At 36.4% G+C, this 21713-nt stretch overlaps 1 protein-coding gene across 1 annotated transcript; it reads right to left on the bottom strand.

The window, feature by feature from the left end:
- Window positions 1-7590: 7590 nt before the first annotated feature.
- Window positions 7591-18804, bottom strand: LOC123545298 (bile acid-CoA:amino acid N-acyltransferase-like). The gene is made up of 9 exons (XM_053521557.1): window positions 18632-18804; window positions 17030-17256; window positions 16412-16675; window positions 15263-15432; window positions 14377-14490; window positions 14046-14137; window positions 11805-11889; window positions 8319-8523; window positions 7591-7916 (listed from the first exon to the last, which is right to left on the bottom strand). The coding sequence occupies exons 2-9, from the start codon at window positions 17241-17243 to the stop codon at window positions 7771-7773; spliced, it is 1290 nt and encodes a 429-aa protein (XP_053377532.1). The 5' UTR covers window positions 17244-17256; window positions 18632-18804; the 3' UTR covers window positions 7591-7770.
- Window positions 18805-21713: the final 2909 nt, after the last annotated feature.

Below are 21713 nucleotides of genomic sequence, written 5' to 3'. Positions count from 1 at the left end.
CTACACTCTTCTTGCTTTTCATCAATGATCTGGTATCTGAACTACCGAAAGTCGTTAAGGCTGCTCTCTACGCTGACGATCTGGTGTTATGGTGTAAGGAAGAACATGCCACTACAGTCACATACAGGATGCAAGAAGCCATCAACAAGCTTTCAGCTTGGGCTGAAGATTGGTGTGTATCGATCAATACAGGAAATCGTCCACCACACTATTCTCCCTGTCGTCAAAGAAGAGGGTGGGTAAAATCAAGATGGGAAATACTTCGCTGATTGAAGCAGACGAGGCAAAATACCTGGGAGTGACCTTTGACAAACGGCTAACCTGGAAGCCCCACATTAGTCAAGCAGAAGGGAAGGCCCGTATGAAGCTTGCCATGATGCGCAAACTTGCTGGAACAACGTGGGGAGCAAATGAGCAAATACTCAAGACAGTATATCAGGGAACAGTGAGACCCCATTTAGAGTATAGCTCAACTGCCTGGTCCACTACTGCCAAAACTAACCAACAGGCTTTAGACAAGGTTCAGAACCAAGCGTTGCGGATCATGACAGGTGCTACAAAGTCTACACCAATCTCCTTCATGGAGAAGCTAACAGGCACACAGCCGTTACAAGACAGAAGACATGCAAAGGTTCTGCTTCAAGCAGAGAAGTTCAGGTCTTTTCAAGACCATCCAATGAAAGCCAAGCTAGATGTCTACACAAAGAATCGGCTCAAACGTAGCAGCTTCGTACATGAGGCAAAGAAACTCAACGGAGAGTTCAAAACTGAGCTGAGCATACCAACGACTCCCCTAGGTAGTGAAGACATTATAAACCCACTAGCGAATGATCTGTCCTCAGTGACTGTGAGACTTGCTGTTCCTCGTCTTGACCGCGGGAAGCAAGAGGATGAAGGCATTCGGAAGATCCTCACACTTGCTATGATCAATGAAGACTTTCCTCCGGAATCATGAACTCATGTCTAAACAGACGGATCAGCCACATGCGCCGTCGAAGATGGAGGAGCAGGAGTTTTCATTCAATACCCATCTGGCAAGAGAGAAACACTACATGTAGCCACAGGAAAACACTGCAGCAATTACAAGGCAGAGACTGAAGCACTCAAGAAGGCCGTCCCAATGGTCAGCAGAAGAAAGCTCCTCAGTCGTCTTTCTCACAGATGCACTGTCTGTCATGGAAGCTCTGATAAACAATAAAGCTCCGCAGCTAGCCAGGAGAATGCAGAGCCCGAGTATAACATGCAAAGTAGCACTTCAGCGGATTCCATCCCATTGTGGACTTGCAGGCAATGAAGAGGCAGACAAACTGGCTAAGCTAGGAGCTCAGTCAGAACAACCAACAGAACCTGTGAGTTACAAGGAGAAAGTCACCATTATCAAGGCACTAACGAGACCAAGGATGGAGGAAGATGCTTTTCATCTCCTTGATCGGTCTGAACAAGTGATGATGGTCAGGCTCCGCTCAGGGCACAACAAGCTCAATGCTCACATGTACAAGAAATACAGACTGACATCATCGCCAGCTTGTCCATGTGATGAAGAAGATCAGACTGCGGAGCATATACTTCAGAGATGTAAAAGGCGTGACCAGGAGCGAGCTGCGACTTGGCCGATAGATACCTCAGTCCACCAGAAACTGTATGGAGGCATTGAGAATCTGCGGCAAACCACAAGTTTCATCAAGGCTACTGGCCTGACAGTGTGGTCGCGAACGACAAGAAGAAGAAGATTATCTAGGGACCTGCATATATGTTTGTTCATTCCCCTATCGCCTGGTCCTACATAACGGAAACATAACTGACTAGCCTTACATCCATTTTATCAGTACAACCATTGCCTTTATTGGTCGGAGAAGATTGTTCACTTGATTGGAAGATTTAAAAAATGGAGAATCATAATATAAAAATGGAAAGCCAATGTTAAGCGATCTCGTTACAAGTATATTGTAGTATATATAGGACATCGGGCTAATTTTTATGCAATTTTCTCGAGGCACACGTATACTGATTTTGACAAACAGAGTATGACGTCAGAGGAGCTTCAGCTTTTCCAGAAAACGAAAGTAAATATGTTTAACTTGAAAAAGAAAGTCGATTTTTACTGGTCTACGTCTGAAAGTATGCGATGGATTTTGTTTTAATTAATATATCTATTTGTGTGTATGTGTTTTGTTTGTTTGTTTGTTTTACTAATATGAAATCAGTTTTTAGGGCTTTCTTAAAATTTAGCACACAGCTTGATTTGAGCACGACATGTGAGCTTTCCATCTTTGACAAAACATTTGCGCATGAAGAAAAAAAGGAAAAAGAAAAAACACACACAAACAAACATACAATAAAATGTTGATTCTACGGCAGCGTGAAAGTGCCATCAGATGCTATTACAATACGGTTATTATAACAGTAGCTCGATCTGGGATGTGCGCCGATTGTGATCCGTCCTTGCAAAATCCATTCGAGCCGAATACTTGCACATATGTATTGTAGTTGCGTTTAAAATTGCTTACTTATTTTGTTGTTTCCACATCAAAGGTCTTGTCACGAAAATATGACACATTTCCTATAAACTTTTTAGATGTACACAATAACAGTGTTTCTTTTTAGTCCATGTCATGTGAGAATAATTACATTTTGACGTTCATATTCCTTTTCATAAGTAGCAAATTATTCCGGTAGGAATAAGGTATGCTTGTTCATTTCTCATGGTAAATTACTTTATTTTGGTTTCATATTGTTGAACACCAATTGTCTATACCTCATTTGAAAATGAGATATATCATGTCTGTCCGCCTAAAATATTGTCTCCATACATGCATGTATTGAGCTAAATTGAAGAACAAGTGTTGCTGTGAATCTACAGAGTGAGTTTTCGGGTGATCTGAGTGGCGTTATGGCCCTAGCATCTATTCACTTTTTCATTTTCCTCACGTTTTATCGTCACTTTATCATTTTATTGAGTGCAAGTATGCAAGTAGGCCATTAAGGTTTTCATTTTCTTTATATTTGAGCCGTGCCATGAGAAAACCAACATAGTGGCTTTGCGACCAGCATGGATCCAGACCAGCCTGCGCATCCGCGCAGTCTGGTCAGGACCCATGCTGTTCGCTAACGGTTTCTCTAATTGCAATAGGCTTTGAAAGCGAACAACATGGGTCCTGACCAGACTGCGCGAATACGCAGGCTGGTCTGGATCCGTGCTGGTCGCAAAGCCAATATGTTGGTTTTCTCATGGCACGGCTCATTTTATCGTGCTTTTATCATTTTATTTAGTTGATGTTATAGGCATTTGGCACATTTGTTTGGTCAGTAATGAAGCTATATATGGTTTAAAAACATCAATAGACAAAAACAGTATTGTTCATATTATGTTAGACAATTAACTTTGTATTTATAAGACAATGTCTCCTTTCAAATAATTTAGTATTCAGTTATAGAAAAGATTAAGAATGTAATTTTTTGACTTCGAGCAGATAAAATCAATTTGGTCAAGTTCAGGTCATTATTTCGTCTGAACAGATGTTGTATTCAAGCGGTCTTAACATACAATTTAGCCTGGTGACCCATACATTTTTGGCCATTTTTATGTTCATAATACAATTATCTATACCCAAGGAAAACAGAAAAATGTCTATGAAACTTTTTTAAAAATTAAAAAAAATCAAAAAAAAAAAAAAAAAAACTCTTTACTGTGAGTATTTTTCATTGAAAAAAGTTCACAAAAGTGAATATGAAACAAAATTTGTTTTTCATTTACAAGTACCCATCATTGTAATGATATTGTATTATGAATATGACTATGATATGAATTAATTATATAACACTAATTGTGCTGTCTTGATTCATGTTTTTGTTGGTATTTATAAAAAAAAGCATAAAATCATGAAAATGTTGAAAAATCGCTAGCATTTTCAGCGACAGCGGGTGTGTTCAAAACGATTCTTCAAAAAGAGCAAGCTTGGTGACCCATATTTTTTGATTAAGAAATAATATATCTCATCCAGTGATTTGTCGTTGAATAAATCATTGTTTGGAGTTCAGATGCGAAGGAATTATATCACGAGGGCGCAGCCCGAGTCATATAATAATACGCATCTGAACGACAAACAATGATTTATTCAAGAGCAAATCACTAAATGAGATATATTATTTCGATTCTAACACGTTACCAAGGATTTTAAAGTACATCCTTGACGACATTCATTAAATATTTGCCCGTTTTCAATCGGTTTCTTTTCCAGCGCGCCGCTATGCCGTTTGACGCCATGACGTAATAATTGTGACGTCAGGACAGTGATTTGTTGTATAATAATTCACTGTTTTCTGCCTTCTTTGTTTAATAGGAAAATGAATCGAATCGTGTTAGAATCATTGTTTTCAGCACAAAATTTCCTATCAGATATGTGAGTTTGAAAAATTCCATGAAATAAAAAAATCTATAGGAATTCTCTTTAATAGGGTGAATAAGTAGAAATTTGCAAATTGTGAAATAACATTCAGACTTTGAATCAATTGTAGCTTATTACAATGAACTCTAGAGCTTATAAATCATAGAATCTGCGAAAAGATCCCATAGCAAAGCAACATAATAGCAGACTCGGTTTTAACACCCCACATGTCCCCTAGCGCTAGTTTAAGCGGAATTCTTTAACAGTAAAATTGAATATTCTCCATGGTCCTAAAACCAGATGACCTTGAACATTGACTATATGCTTTATTGCTAAATGTACGAAAGCTGCTTACATTTGCTGAGCATCGTTACTTCTTAGTTAAATTTTGACCTGTCACGTTTAGATCACTTGCAGTCTGCAGACCACCCTCCGCATCTCCGATTCTCTTACACATACACGTACAAAAAAAAAAGCAACAGAAAAAAAAAGAAAAAAAAGCGAAATGCATAACATAAAAAAGAACAACTGACAGAATAATCAGTGGCAAACCGAGTCTGCAGTTTTCACTGTTCTCGGTGCTTTAAGGTATCTATGTTTCAGATTTAATTGCTGTGTTTTAGGGGGAAATATTTCGTGATAAAAATGTGTGAGATATATTTCGGATAGAGAAAAACGTTTTTATGCTGTTGCTCGCTCGTTGTGCGTAAACGGTTTGCAACTGAGCTTTGAAGTAAGATATTTCTAAAAGAGTATTCACTTGCCCAAAAGACTGCTAACAATTTATAAAGATTTTTCTTTTAAATTACAGATCTGGAAGCAATGCACATGTCAAAATGCTCATAAAGACCTTTCTAATGGCTCATTGTCACAGGGGCAAAAAAATTCAAAATGACTTTTTAACATTTGTTTCTAAGAAAACATTATAATTGTAATATATTTTAGTGTATATGGCTCATGGACCCATACTGTATCCTAGGTACGTTACTGCAACCTGTGCTTATGGCACGTCAACTGTCCAATAATTACGTGAACCCAGGTCCACGATCGAAAAACTAGGATTAACGATTGATAACATGAGTAGGTTTTTCCAACGTAAACCAGGTTTTTCGAATATTAACCTATATTTTCGAGCGAAAACATAAGATAACAGGCGTAAACCATAGTTTACGCTCGTGAACCCAGGTTAACGTCCAATAAATGAATTATGAATTCCGGTCGTTATCCTAAGTTCACGAGCTTGAACCTATGTTTACGGGCGTAAACCTAGGTTCACGAGCGTAAACCATAGTTTACGAACGCAAAACTATGTTAACGACCGTGAACTTGGGTTTACGTCTGTGAACATGGGTTTACGACCGTAAACATAAGTTCACGCTCGTGAACATAGGATAACGACCAGAAATCATAGTTTTGTTCGAGAAACCTAGTTTATCGAACGTAAACCTAAATTCACGTTCGTAAACTATAGTTCACGCTCGTACACCCAAGTTCACGGTCGTAAACATAGGTTCACGGTCGAAAAATTAGGACTAACGATCGATAAACTAGGTTTTTCGAACGTAAAAGCATGTTAGACTCACGGTCGTGAACATGGGTTCACGTTCGTCAACGTAGGTTCACGCTCATAAACATAGGTTCACTGCCGTAAACCCATGTTCACGCCCGAAATTCATAGTTGATTTTATAATCCTAATATATCGACCGTAAACCATAGTTACGAACGTGAACCTATGTTCATGAGCGTGAACTTGGGTTAACAAGCGTGAACATATGTTTACGAGCGTGAACTATGGTTTACAGCATTAACCTATATTTTGTTTACGGCATTTTGTTTCATTGCGCTCTATGCTTCCAAAGGTCGTTGTTAAGGTCGCTAGCTTCGAATCAATTGTCTAGGCTGTGTTGGTTCGTAACCCGACTTGAAACGTAAACTTTTATCAATAAGCTGACGTATGTAAGTGGGATAGGGTGGAGGTCAGTGAATGTACCCACATGCGAGTGTCTGGAATAATGATGTTAGTACTGTCAGCTAGGGTCTTTTTCTACCAACAAAACTTGAAACTGTCATGCGACCTAAATTGTGCTGGGTGAGTCTTTCCCTGCCAACAAAACTTGAATTGTCATGTGATCTTAATTGTGCCTGTGTGAGTCTTTATCTACCAACAAAACTTGAAACTGTCATGTGACCTAAATTGTGTCTGTGTGAGTCTTTCTCTACCAACAAAACTTGAAACTGTCATGTGACCTAAATTGTGCCTGTGTGAGTCTTTCTCTACCAACAAAACTTGAAACTGTCATGTGACCTAAATTGTGCCTGTGTGAGTCTTTCTCTGCCAATAAAACTTGAAACAGTCATGTGACCTAAATTGTGCTTGTGTGAGTCTTTCTCTACCAACAAATTTGAAACTGTCATGTGACGTAAATTGAACTTGTGTGAGTCTTTCTCTACCAACAAAACTTGAAACTGTCATGTTACCTAAATTGTGCCTATGTGAGTCTTTCTCTACCAACAAAACTTGAAACTGTCATTTGACCTAAATTGTGCCTGTGTTTGTCTTTCTCTACCAACAAAACTTGAAACTGTCATGTGACCTAAATTGTGCCTACCAACAAAACTTGAAACTGTCATGTGACCTAAATTGTGTCTGTGTGAGTCTTTCTCTGCCAATAAAACTTGAAACTGTCATGTGACCTAAATTGTGCTTGTGTGAGTCTTTCTCTACCAACAAACTTGAAACTGTCATGTGACCTTAATTGAACTTGTGTGAGTCTTTCTCTACCAACAAACTTGAAACTGTCATGTGACCTAAATTGTGCCTATGTGAGTCTTTCTCTACCAATAAAACTTGAAACTGTCATGTGACCTAAATTGTGCCTGTGTGAGTCTTTCTCTACCAACAAAACTTGAAACTGTCATGTGACCTAAATTGTGCCTGTGTGAGTCTTTCTCTACCAACAAAACTTGAAACTGTCATGTGACCTAAATTGTGCCTGTGTGAGTCTTTCTCTGCCAACAAAACTTGAAACTGTCATGTGACCTAAATTGTGCCTGTGTGAGTCTTTCTCTGCCAACAAAACTTGAAAATGTCATGTGACCTAAATTATGCCTGTCTGAGTCTTTCTCTACCAACAAACTTGAAACTGTCATGTGACCTAATTTGTGCCTGTGTGATATAAAATTCCACAATGCAGACGAACAACATCATAAGTAGAATATATGTCTTCGTTTGTTTCAAAGTGTACATTTACAAAATGCAACTAAACTTGAAACAATCTAGTTTACTTTGCAAACTGTCTACACTAAAAATTAGTCGACTGTTCATTACAATTTAAAATACAGACTTTTATTGGCGCATAAAAGCTACGGAAGTAACTCATAAAGTTACAGTCTGCTTACTGATAAATTGTCTTTATCAGCATGTACTATGTGTAGCGTCGTCCGGAAATGGTACAAAATACTTTTCCAAGAATCTTCTTGAGCCCGAGCGTGAGCCACTGTCTCCCCTCCCCATAAAACGCTGATTACTTCTGCAATAAACAAACTAAAACTATCATCTAATTCATAATGAACTCTGAATTAACATAGACAGATTGTTTTACATATTTTTAAGTTAACCAATTAACACTGGGTCTATAGTATGACATAAATCTAAAACAAATTAATCGACCGATGCTAATTCGTAAGTCAAAAAAAAAAAAATCCACAAATCGGCAAAGGTAAAAGCTAAACATTGACTTAACACATCTCGATTCAACATTTTTTCCCTAATTATAAGTCAATTCTTTAAAAATAGGAAAAGAAAAAAATGTTTGAAATGCTAAGATTGAAGCACAGTCTTCAATATTTTTTCCACATGTTTGCATTTCCTCGCCTTAATATCTTTGACAATATGTATATACAGCCTTTTGTAAACATTATTTCATACATACCGCCTTCAAAGCGGGCTTTTGTTGTCCTTGCTAAAGGAGCATATGGTGGCTCTATTAGATGACCAGCACCTGCGTAATTAAACAACTGGCACAAATGTTTTCTGTGAGCGGGATAACAATTCCAAAGATTCGATAGAAATTTGGGGTTATAGCATTTGTCATCTAACCCACAAATTAGCAGAACATGGACGTCTTTGGTCCAAATCTGTGAATAAAGATAAAACAAGAACTATCACTGAAGGTGATGAATGTACCCTCCGCACGCACTGACATAGTACATTGCAATTTGATGCACACAAGATTGCATAATTATGTGGACTGTATGTATATAGACTCTATGTATATAGTATAGTAACAAAAAACAGAGTCTCATAACTCTGGAAAATATTTTTCTGAAAAAACCTTACATGCACCATGCACAAGTAAGGTCGTACTGATCACTTGTGTGAAGGTTCATTAAATTGTTAGCAATGGTTTGGGAGATCAGGGTAGGGGCAAAGGGGAAACTGAAGACACAAACAACATAATAGAGTAACACAAGAGAATGAAAATAATATGTATTCGGGGTGTACTTGGGTGTTAGTTGGAGGAACGTTGAAATAACAAGCAAATTCGATGAATTGGTATCCCCCGCCGAAAGGGTTTGTGGTGAGGAATGGCAAAAAAATATATCCGGCAAAAAGTTAAGGATGTTAATAAGAAGCAAATAATTTCATTAGTCAAAATCAATTTAACAGATAACAAATGTTTAATTAAAGAGTACATAATAAATGTATGATACTTTGATCCTGACTAAAGAATTTATTTTGAATGGGATATGCTTACTGTAATAAGCTTAGCTTTTAAAATTAAATGCAGTTAATTGAAATATGAGCTTAAAGTTTAACTGGAACGAAATGTTGTCTTTGAGTGGTTTGGCACCAGGTGTTGCTGTTTAACATGTACATTTGAACTTAAAAGAACAGATGTCCGTATGAGAACACAGGTAAGATATCTTGAACATGACTGAGGGCAAGGTTTGTGCAGTCACAATTTAACATGTTGAAGGTTTGAACATTTAAAAAAAAAAAAGGAATGGAAACATATATATGTATATATATTTATTTTTTTAGGGGGTGGGGTGCGATGGAATGGGAGAGGAAAAAAATTTTCACATGTTGATTATAAATATTGATGGAAAATTAAAAATGAAAAAAAAGGGTTAAAGGGTGAAGTTTAGGGGTGTGTGTGTGTGTGGGGGGGGGGGGGGGGGGGGGTATGGGCAGAGGATGCATGATCAGTGGTGGGCATGACTGGGTGGAGGAGTGAGGTGGGGGAATGGTACAACTTGTATGTTGATAAATAATCATGGAAGGTTTGAAAAAAATCTAAAATAAGAAGTGAAAATAAAAAATTATTTTTTAATTTTTTTTTGTGTGGGGGGGGGGGGGGGGGGGGGGTTGAGTGGGGGGGGGGGTGTGACCAAGGCAAGTGGGCGACCAGGTGTGGGTGCGCAACTTCACATGTTTATAATAAATGTTCACAGAAAAGAATGAAAGTAATTTAATGAAATTCTGCCAAATGGTAAGTTTGTTATGTACAAATATGTGGATCTTTAGACAATTAAAGAGCAATAACTCTGCAGTTACAAAAGAAATCCATACGAAATTGTGTGTGCACAACTTCATTATAGTGCTCTAAATTCTGTTAAAGTTTCACAGTTCAAGGTCAAATATATCAAAAGTTATAATGCAGAAATTGCCATATCTACAGTACCCTATATAGATAACACTAGAAACTTCTAAGGGCCATAACTCTGGTGTTACTTGGGCAATCTGTCTGAAACTTGATGGGCCCCATAACCTCATAGTGGTGAACATGTATATGAAGTTTGTTTGAAAAAAATCTAAAATAAGGAATGAATTTAAAAAAAAAAATTTGGGGGGTGGGGGGGGGGGGGGGGGGGGGGGGGATCGGGGGGGGGGGGGGGGGGGATGTGATCACAAGGTAAGGGGGTGACCAGTGTGGGTACACAACTTCACATGTTTACAATAAATGTTCATGGAAAAGAATGAAAGAAATTTAATGAAATTCTACCAAATGGTAAGTTTGTTATGTACAAATATGTGGATTTCTATACAATTAAAGGGCAATTACTCTTAATTTACAAATAAATCTGAACGAAATTGTGTGTAAAAAACACATTATGGTGATCTAAATTCTGTTTAAGTTTCATAGTTCTAGGTCAAATATATGAAAAGTTATGATGCAGAAATTGCCATATTTATAGTACCCTTTATAGTTAATACTAGAAACTTCTAAGGGCCATAACTCTGGTGTTACTTGGGCAATCTGACTGAAACTTGACGGGCCGCAAGAACTCATAATGGTGAATATGTATGTGAAGTTTTAAATAAATACTCCCAACCATTTCCTAGATATGGCTCCGGACGGACGGACGGACGGACGTTCTAACGAAACGGTATTTATGTGACACCCCCATTGTTCTCTCTATTGTTCTAACAGTCACATAAAAAGAAAAAGGTCACATAAACAGAACGGAATGAATGACATCAAAGAGAAAGTACCGTTATGCAGTCACTTAACCATCATTTCGCGGGCACGGAAAGACGGACGGAAGGACGGACAGACGGACAACGCCAAAACTATATCCCTCCGACTTTCGTCGGGGGATAATAAGAAGTTGAAAAGCAATTAAGGAGCATAAAGGAATATATTAAAAGCAATTTGAGTGTAAAGAGAGTGTGGTAGAATGGATAAGTGTGTGGGTACAATAAGAAACAGAAACGAGTAGCTTACGAAAGCGGTAAGAGGAAATGTATGATTTTTTTGGTTTAATGGGTATGGATGGGTGCAACTTGGGGAAGATAAGGGTTCATGTGTAAGACCTCACTTAGAAACAAAATATGGAACTACGTAGGAAAGAGACCACAGCAATAATAACATTCATTTTCAAATGGTAGAATGGAAAGGTTATCGCTAATGACAAAGACAGTTAGGTTCCTTAATAAAAGCTGTACCCCTTCAAACTGTATTTAGACAACTCCTTCTATAATGTATAAATGTTAAAGGTACAGATGTTCTGAAATTGGTACATATGCCATATTTTTTTTTCACCTGGAAGCAATGGTGACACCACAGCCAACGCAAAGTCAGGTAAAATATCTCTCTTCTTTAAAAATCAGAGACAGAAAGCTGAAGGTATGATTTAAAAACAAATGTTCCTCTTTGTAATCCCACTACTCAATTCGTTGATGTCATCTCGATTCTTCACTAAGCAAGAGTTGGTTCAGTTTTCCTCATATGTATATATAAAAAGTTTCGAAAATGTTCTCCACTGATTCTGTACGCCTGCTCTCAAAGTAATTTTGTCTTGTGTGTCTAGTGTGACTCTTTACTGTGAAAGTCAGACAAAGCCCATTATCATGGAAGATCAACAGCTTTTATTGTACCTTTGACTCTGCTGAGCTAAAAATGAATATTTACCGGTGTATAATCCTTGACGTCACAGATCACAGTTTCACTAAAATCAAGTCCTTCTTCAGTTTCAATAATGCGATCCGCATAATTCCTATAAAAGTTAAAATAATACGAAGTTTTAAACTGTATTTGCCTAAATAAACAGGATGCCTGCCCTCCAATATGTCAAACCATTTCGTATGCCCATTGTCCACCAAGTATTGTGTTTATAACATATTGTTAAGACATTATTTTACATATATTTTAGAGTTATTTTTAATAAAACTGATGTATATATTAACCTTTCAATATTGAAGGTATTCGATAGTTACAAAATGTTTATGCCTTTAAAGAATATGTACAAAATATCAGGACATTCACTCCTTTGTTCCGACTTCCAAAAACTTTGTTTTTTGGAGATGTTTAATTCAACACAAACATCTCCAACCAACTGCTATAAAAAAAAAAAGAATGGGGAATGTTTTTTTGTTTGTTTTGGGTTTAACGCCATTTTTCAACAGTATTTCAGTTATGTAACGGCGGGCAGTTAACCTAACAGTGTTCCTGGATTCTGTACCAGTACGAACCTATTCTCAACAAGTAAATGCCAACTTCCCCACATGAATCAGAGGTAAAGGACGAATGATATCAATGGAGAATACGCAGCTTTGTCACAGAAACAACCAGAAGACATTATTTTGTGAATATCTGATAAACCCATACCTTATGTTGTCTTCATTTATGTATTTCCTTATTTTATATATGATTCGTGCAATAAAATCAATAACAAGTCACCGTGGGCTGCTTGACCCTATAAATGTACGGAAAACGTGTATTGTTTACGAACAAATTACGCGTATTTAAATTTTGAATTTTTTGTCAACCGTTTTGAAGCTAGTAAAATTATATAGAAAAAAATCAAAATGGCTAGACTTTCTGTTCAAGAAAAGTTTAGTTTTGTGGGTTTGTCGAGGGCAACACGCCATTTTGATACTCCTAAGAATTTTATTGATTTTGCGAAAAAGAATAGTGATATTACGGATGGGTAACCATCTAAAATGAACATTCTGCGTAATGGAAGTAAATCATCTTTTGCTAAAATAGTTTTCCACCTCACGGATTACGTGCGGCTTAGTATCAAACTTTGATAATACTCAGCTTCAGTAACAAACGATGTTGTGTTATATCTGATAACAAAAGCTTGTATGTAGACAAAAAGAAGTCAGAAATTGATACAAGGTGTTACAACTAACCACCACAAAGCTATGTAAACTTTGTAATTTGCTTTTAGCATATTTAGCGAAAGTTTTACTGTCTCTTCCGCTCTTATCTTAATCCGATAAAATTCTTTTAAGATGTTTCATGGCAGTAAGTGAAGGATGTTGAGTCACGAAACAGCGTATGGGCAACACTTCAGAAAATGCCATTTGAAATTACATTATGTCTATGCACATTCGCTTTCAAGCCGTTTCTTCTCACAGCTCAAGGGGTCATATCTGATATAAAAGTTGCACTACAAATTTACTCAATATCTCGAAAATATATATTATTGAAAATCCTGCGTTTGGCAGAATAAGGATTATCATTGTATTTGTTATGAATTTGTATTCTTTTTATAAAATGGGCTCGTTTTAAAATGCGATAGATGGATGTCTGGTTTTTTTACTTTTCAAAATTGGGTAGAGATAGTAAAATCACTAAATGAATAAAATTATACATTCCCACTTTTTATTCCTCACACATTTTAACCTGCCAGTAACAACATATTTTTCTAAACGTATGCCAGATATCAAAATTAAACTGTCACTCGTCGTAAAGATGTTCACAATTTATCAACTTTTGCGTTATAACATATGTTAAGTGTATAATTTTATGCAATATCGAAAATGGAATGTATAAGAATAAAAATATATGTAAGATAACTATCTATAAATGGACAGTGTAAGACTGTTTGTTGGAGGTCTCAAAGTATACGTTTGACTGTATTTTCATATACGATAATTATGACTTACAGAAGTAAAAGTTATAATTGAGCCGTGCCATGAGAAAACCAACATAGTGGCTTTGCGACCAGCATGGATCCCGACCAGCCTGCGCTATACTGTTCGCTAACGGTTTCTCTAATTGCATTAGGCTTTGAAAGCGAACAACATGGATCCTGACCAGACTGTGCGGAAGCGCAGGCTGGTCTGGATCCATGCTGGTCGCAAACGCATTGTGTTGGTTTTCTCATGGCGCGGCTCATATAAAGGAGATACAAATTCTTACGCTGGTGGTGTAACAGATCCTATAAGATTTCCTTTATACGACATTCCGCTTGTGAAGAATGGTGTGCCGTTGATATCTACGACAGACTTGATCTGATGATGGTGTAAAAAGGCAAGATATTTTAATAAAAAGCATAAATTATGCAAAGGAAAACAAGGAAATTAAACAGTTTCCTTAGTTTGCTTTAGTTAGATATATACCATTGCTTTATGTTTGTAGCAGTAGCTGGCATCGAGATAAGTATATATTCATGTATAAATAAGCAAAACTACTAAAAATGGAAATTACAGTTACCGTGCTGTTACTGTTTTTTTTTTCTTCAGATTATTACCTTGTTACTGAAAAAACCAAGATGGAGAGCAATCTCTCCTCCTTTAGATACCCCTATCACCCCTAAGTTGTTTCCGTCCACGAAAGGTTGCTCTGAGAACCAATCAACGGCTTCCTGTAAGAGTGGGGGAAATAATTGGGTATTATTCAAAGAATAGTATCTCTGCAGGATAAAATATAATACCAAGTAATCTTTTAGGAAAATAATATGACAAATTTATGCATATCAGATTAATTCTAAGTAAATGAATTGAAAATATATATCCTTATTAAATGGCAGAGTATTTTAGTTGTTTTGTCAATTCGACACCGCTCTATGAAAATAATTGAACAAATATATCAATAATATTTCATGTAAGATTTTTTTTCTACTTTTATTTGACCTTTCTGAAAGTGCAAACACCAATATTGATATATAGTTATTGCCTTTCGCAATCCTTAAATTTGATTTATCTTTCAATTTTCAATAACTTACACATATATCAACATCAAATCATTCGAACAAGTAATATACCGTGTAACAGCTTTTCAATTTCCTTGCATATAGTTTCGTTCGAAACTTTTAGAAAAGCTTTAGCATGTTAACGTGCATTAGCGTATTGACTTTTTGTATTAAGGTATTGGGCCTAAAATAGCAATCAGCAAATAACAGATTTCGACAGTTTCCGTTCTTTACAGAAAACAATGTGTGCGTTCCGAAAAAAACGCCGAATGGCCTGACACAAATACGTAATTACGCGGATATTGCCTATTGACATTACTGGTTCACTTACCTCAAGTCTGAAACAAAATGATCATTAAGGTATTCTGCATGTAACTGAGACTTCATCTTTCTTTTACTTAGGAAATGCAGTATCAAAACATTTAACATCAGTTAGCACAAATACCATAAAGTATTCCATATCTAAGTCATTTATATCCTGTGGTAAATCATCGTATAAGAAGTAAGGTAATGCTAGCGATGCAAATCCTCTAGAAGCAAATAAAGCTGCTCTAAATTCGATACAAGTCCCGTAAGAACCAAACATATCAATCACGCCTGGAAATGACCCTTTTCCTGCAACAAAGGTACCGCCATTTAGCAATAAAATCTGTAAGAAGATGTTTTGGAAACATAGAATGCAACCAAGCAAAATAATAGCAGACTCGGTTTGGCTGAGTTTGTTCATGAAGGGTAGTAGATTATGCGACACCCTTCACGCAGTCCCGCCCCAGCACCGGCTATTACCCATGAACATCGAGTGGATTCCATGGTCTAAAAGGACCAGAAAATATAATAACGCTGGACTCTCATTTAACGAAACCGCTTATCTAAACACTACGAAAATAATTTTGGCAGGCACAACGATCCCGATATGTCTCATAAAACATAACTGGTTACGGAACACTCGATCGAATCATTTCGAGAATACAAACAGTACCAATATGTCTAATGTAACATAACATAACACTCGAAAAGACTATTTCGGGAAAGTAAACAGTCCTTAAATGCCTTATGTAGCATAACTCCAAATTACTTGAAAAGACCATTTCGGGAATACAACAGTCCTTACATGCATTACGTAACATTTCTGCTGACCAAAAACACGAGAAAAGACTATTTCTTGAATACAATTAGTCCTTAATGGCCTTATTCAAAATAACATTTTACTAAAACACTCTAAAAGACCATTTTACAAACAGTCCTATATGCTTTATGTAACATAACTGTTTACATAAATATTCGGAAAGAAAATCGTACGAGTAACAACAACGCCCTACTGTCCAAAATACGAGTATAAATGAAACGGTACACTGTTTTATACAATATATGTTAAATATATTTTTATTTTGACAATATGTTATCTTAAAGCGTGGTAATGAATAAACTGTAGCTTGTTTGTCCAGCGTTTCCTAAAAACAAACCAATATTGATAACATTTGTGACAAAAGTTTATTCATACAAATAATTGTTAACAAACCTAATGACACTTCGGAGATGGCTAATGATATTTGTGTTAATACAATTTCGAATAATAAGTAAAATAGAAACAGACCTGGTGGTAGAAACAATGTTCCTCTTATACGACCACTTCTTATCTTCCTTTTCTGAACTCCTTTTGCCATATACCACCTTCTTATTTCCTTTCTGCACAACTGTCTGAAAGCTGAGGTGTACATTTCTTTTAAAGTTAAATGTCCAGGAAATACGGCTAGATCCGTGACAAGCGGCGAGGAGGCATTGTCTTTCATAAGTCTCATAACTTCAGGCATCCCTGGGGCAGGCTTCATACTCCAGAAAAGTCCCATTGAGGAAATTCCTACAAAATTATTACAAGTTCATATTAGATGTTTGAACGAAATACTGAACTTACTCTAGGAAATATTTTGCTATTACATATCAACTTCAAATGTTCAATGTGTACATGTCTCTTCATCTGGGAAAGAACATAACATCTTCCCTCTACTACCGCAAAGGATAACTCGAAATAAATACATATGTTCTTCAGTTGTACAGTAGTATCTAAATGTATGGCACAGCTACGAATTTAGACAAAATAAAGAATATACTAGTACGCTGTCTGAATATGCAAATGTGTCATGAATTATGGTTCGTTAAGAGAATCCTTGTACATAAAAAATGTGAATAAGTTTTCCTAATTGATTATGCATACCTTTGTATGTTCCAAATGTTGATGGTCGAGTACAAATATCAACTATACCATTGTCGTCTGCTACAAAACATCCATATCCCGCATACACTTGGCCTTTTTCGGTGACTTCGGCTCTCACTGTGACTAGTTGATTTTTCTGTAGACCTTTGACTATAATTCTGAGTTCATCGTCCACGAGTGCATCTTCTTTGTCAACAGTTATTTCGGCAGTCATTTTCTCAATTTGCCTACAAATAGAAACAGAGAGTTGGTTTGTTTATTTGTTTTGGGTTTAGCGCCGTTCTTCCGTAAGTATTTCAGTTATTGTAACATAACCATGCAGAGTTCCTGGATTCTGTACCAATACTAACCTATTTTCATCAGGTAACTGCCAACTTCTCATGAATCAGAGTTGGAGGACGAACGGTTTCACTCACAATGTTTTTACCACGGAGAACATACGCCCCGCCCGGGAACCGAAATCACAAACCGTGTTCCTAAGATCTACATTCTCTCTATTGAGCCAAGCTCGATGACAGGCTTAAAGAATTTATTTTATGTTAGAAGGCTAATTTTCCGTTATATCAATGAACTACTCTATAAAAAATTTCCTAAGATTAAACATTGATACACCCAAAACATGTTTTCATAGCTTTTAGATTAATACATATAGGTTTGGGTATTGTAAAATCACCCCTTGGGTATGGTGCCTGCTTCTCAATTTTGTCTTTGGTAGTTCCTGTGATATGCAGGCTCCATAACCTCAGATCCCCTTTCTAAATTCTAGTTTGTTTAGTTCTGTCCATTGTTTTCTCGTTTAGGGCAAACTCATTATTTTAACTTTAAGGTGAATGCCAAGAAGAAGAAGAAGAAGGACTGGGGACCATACGCCGCTTTTCATGGAATTACACGCTAGTGCATCATTGAAAAAACAAGGACATATATCAAACATTTAAGGTTCTATGTGCACCGCCGTATGAACACATCTGCGGATGTCTCTAAATTGTTTTTCGTACTTGTAGCATTTATAAATGTTGAGTTCTGCTCAACTCGGGGTGTAACATGCATTTCAACTACCGCCCATGAACAGGTTCAATCAAACCGAGCCTGCAACATTTTCGTTTTTGTCATGTTGAGCGACCTGTGGAGTTTCTATTCTATTATGTTAATATAACTTATCGGTTGTGTTTGTCTACTGCACTATTTGGATTTAGTAGAGGGTATTGATAACGATTTCAGATACGTAACCAGCTACATTTCAAAGGATTCATATATGGATATGATACAATTATGCTGTTTAAGCAGTTAAGAGTTAAAAGCACCACAAAAAAAAGTTGAAAAGACCGCATATAAAGATAAATATACCTCACGATCATATAGAAACATCGCATGTACACCTGAAAGGACCGCATAAAAAGTTGAAGATGATGAAAACACCACATATAGAGTTTTAAGCTCATCATACACATGTTTAAAAACTGCACATTTAAGTAGAGACACATAATATGCTGATATATGTACAGCAAAAATGAAATCAACAACAACAAAAAACCAACACTATAGAAAAAACTAAAAAGGTTAACATCTAGGACGATAATTGAGAATACGTGTAAACCAACCTACCTGAAAATATGATTTTAGAATCACAGACGTTTAAAAAATCACCGTCCATGAATTAAACACTAGAAGTTAGTACAAGTACTTACACAAAAAAAACATTACTCTATAAAAAGAATATATTTAAATGTGTGTAGTAGGGTTTAAAGTGACTTACGCGCTTGTTAACTATACCTATGATCATATATGTACAATTCACGAGGTGTGTAAACAATGTACTTTGTAACACTAGCGACGAAGTGGTATTTTTAGAATATATATAAATAACGTTAAATAACTCATATTTGATTAATTAAAGGGTCCCTATTAAATTTGTATATAAAATTTTGACCCATTGACCCACCAATCAGTTTTAATCAAAGAGACCCACTTATCGGTTCCTAACACATTAGACTAGTTTCCCTCCCCCCGCCACCCCTAGACCAAAAACTGTTGGGTGCCAAAAGACCCATTTTTCCACTTCGTGGCCCGACAATCGACTTCGGACCCAACTATTGACTTTCCGAATTAAATTAGACCCTATGATTAACCAAGTTTAAAACTATATATATATATACATTAATTATAACTGATTGATGGATCAAAATTTAAATAGAAAAACCTCTTGTCCTCCAACGTAATTCCTTACATTTATACAGGGGTCCTATATATATATAATTTATTTTAGGTCGATTGTGAAGAAAGTTCTACAACTTATTTTAATCACACTCGACACCTCAATCCATCGCTACGAGGGTATGAGAGAAGAGATGCCAGTTTCCCTTTTAATGCTGGGCGTCAAGCAAGGGAGCTACTGGAACCATTTTTCACATCTTTGGTATGACACGGCCGGGGATCGAACCCACGACCACCCGCACTCGAAGCGGAAGCTCTGCCACTAGGCTATCGAGGCAGGTGTATTATGTATAAGTACATTACACCTGGCAAGCTGAAGAACCAGTAGAACTCCTGGAATTGGAATGTCTGCTTTATCTTGCACTATCTTCCACTAAATTATAATAAGTCTTCTGGAGGAGTCGGCGGTAAGACTTTAAGTAAGTCTCAATAATCACAGACATCTAATTTGTTCTACAACACTCGATTAAACAGCCAGGTCTGACTTAGGTCAGTACAGCAAAGGTATCTATAGTTTTAAGCACTCTCGAAGGATTTCCTCTGAGGGCAGTCACTACATCTAAATTAAGTTTTAGTACATGACATACTTATAAATATACAGTAAAATTTACCTTTCCACGTTATACAATAATGTACTGATCATATAGAATATTACATGTGAACCCTTACCCTAACTCTATTTACCTACATTTTTCGAATCTACCCATATCTATCATAAACAAGCTACAATGTAAAAACAAACCTTAAATTATCAGAAAGTAAATACTAAAGGGTATCTTACATATAATAATACAGCTAATATATAATGACACATAAACATGCCATGGAAAAACTTGTTATTTGTAATATGTGTTCTGTTTCAGAAGAATTATGCCAGATTCGGATCCCGCGTCATCAGTATTTATAATTTGATCGCTTTCGCCTAACGGATACGCTATTATTATAATTATTATCTAATTTCAGTCATGGGCGGGTACCTGGTTAGAAGATCTAAAGTCAGCTGTTTGGCTTCCTCACATTATAAAGAAATCTTCAGTCTTCCGAACCCGCAATGGTAAGGAACAAATGCTTAAAGTCGGCGACCCGAACCACTCGGCAATGTAAGCCTCGCCCTTTTTGAAGCGGCCATATTAAGCGTAAACCAAACTGATTTTAAATATTACATTTATTACAATCGAAATACTGCATGCACCCGACTCAATTAAACGCTGCACGTAATAATGCACTCGGGATATGTCCTCGTTTTCTTTTCTTCTTTTCGCGAATGTGTAAACTCTTCTCCGTGATTAAAACACACTTTACATCATTTATATCATAAAACCATAATTAAACAAAACGTCAATATATCACTGAAGCTATTGTTTGTTTCAAAACTACAACATTAATTATGTCATCTTAAAATTTTCAAATCACAGTTTTGGCAAAGGCAAGTTCTTCTCTGTTTCAATTATGTGATCCACAGAAAAAACAATAGGTTAATAGGTTAATTTCGGAGACCGAATTTTATAAAAATCAACACTTATATCAATAAGCTAAAAATATAGTGACCGTGCTTTTACTGCTATATGATCCTTTATTTCTGCATTGTATTGTACCATGCTAGCTACCTTTATGCGACTTTAAAATTATACATTTATTGACCTAATTAAGTATTCCGAGTTTTGTCAAGTGTCGTCTTTGTAATATAGAAGAACAACTTTAAAAATGTAATAAAAGAGTCCAGATCGATTTTGATATTATTAACAAAAGCTACATTGCCCCTTTCTTGATACCAAATTCTTTAAGTTTCTTCATAATCAATAGAAAATCGTTCCCCATTCCGCATTGTTGACTCATTCGGGGAAATACAATCCAATATTTCTATAGCTATATTATTTCTTTCAAAACGAGGCCAAGAAATAGAATAAGCGACACTTGAAAAATGTCTCTAATCAAGAGAAATATTCAAAATTAATGTTGAGTCAGAAGAGAAAGTAGTTAAAATTTCCAAGCCAGCACAATAGCTGGTGATCATAATTTGCCTTTGCGGAGCAATAGCTTCCAAGAGGGTATTGCACATTTCATTACCCCTCATGAACAAGCACAGTTAAATCGAGTATGTTATTACTTTGCTTAATTTCTTTCTACGCTTCCTTCTTCGTTCTCACTCAGTTGTTCGTACAGGTTTCTACTTTCAGATATCTATACGACACCGAAAAGCTGCAAAGATATTCGTTGATTGAAGACACCGACTAGATCTGATGACATCCGCAGATTTATTCATTTGGCTACAGTGCAATTACATAAAAGGTTGCGTATGGTCCCCAGTTAAAATAATGGAAAATAACTAGACTTAAACAAGAAAACAATGGACTGAACTAAACAAACTTAAAGGACTTCGGACACTATCATATGCTTCTAGCCTACATTTTGAATGCAAAATTCTCCATAAGTATTTAAACAATACCCAAATCGTTTCGAGTCAATGATAAAC

This window comes from Mercenaria mercenaria, chromosome 1, assembly GCF_021730395.1.
Source record: "Mercenaria mercenaria strain notata chromosome 1, MADL_Memer_1, whole genome shotgun sequence".
NCBI classification, from domain to species: Eukaryota; Metazoa; Mollusca; class Bivalvia; order Venerida; family Veneridae; genus Mercenaria; species Mercenaria mercenaria.
The sequence above is the reverse complement of the archived record's forward strand: the minus strand, read 5'-3'. Positions and strand labels throughout refer to the sequence as shown.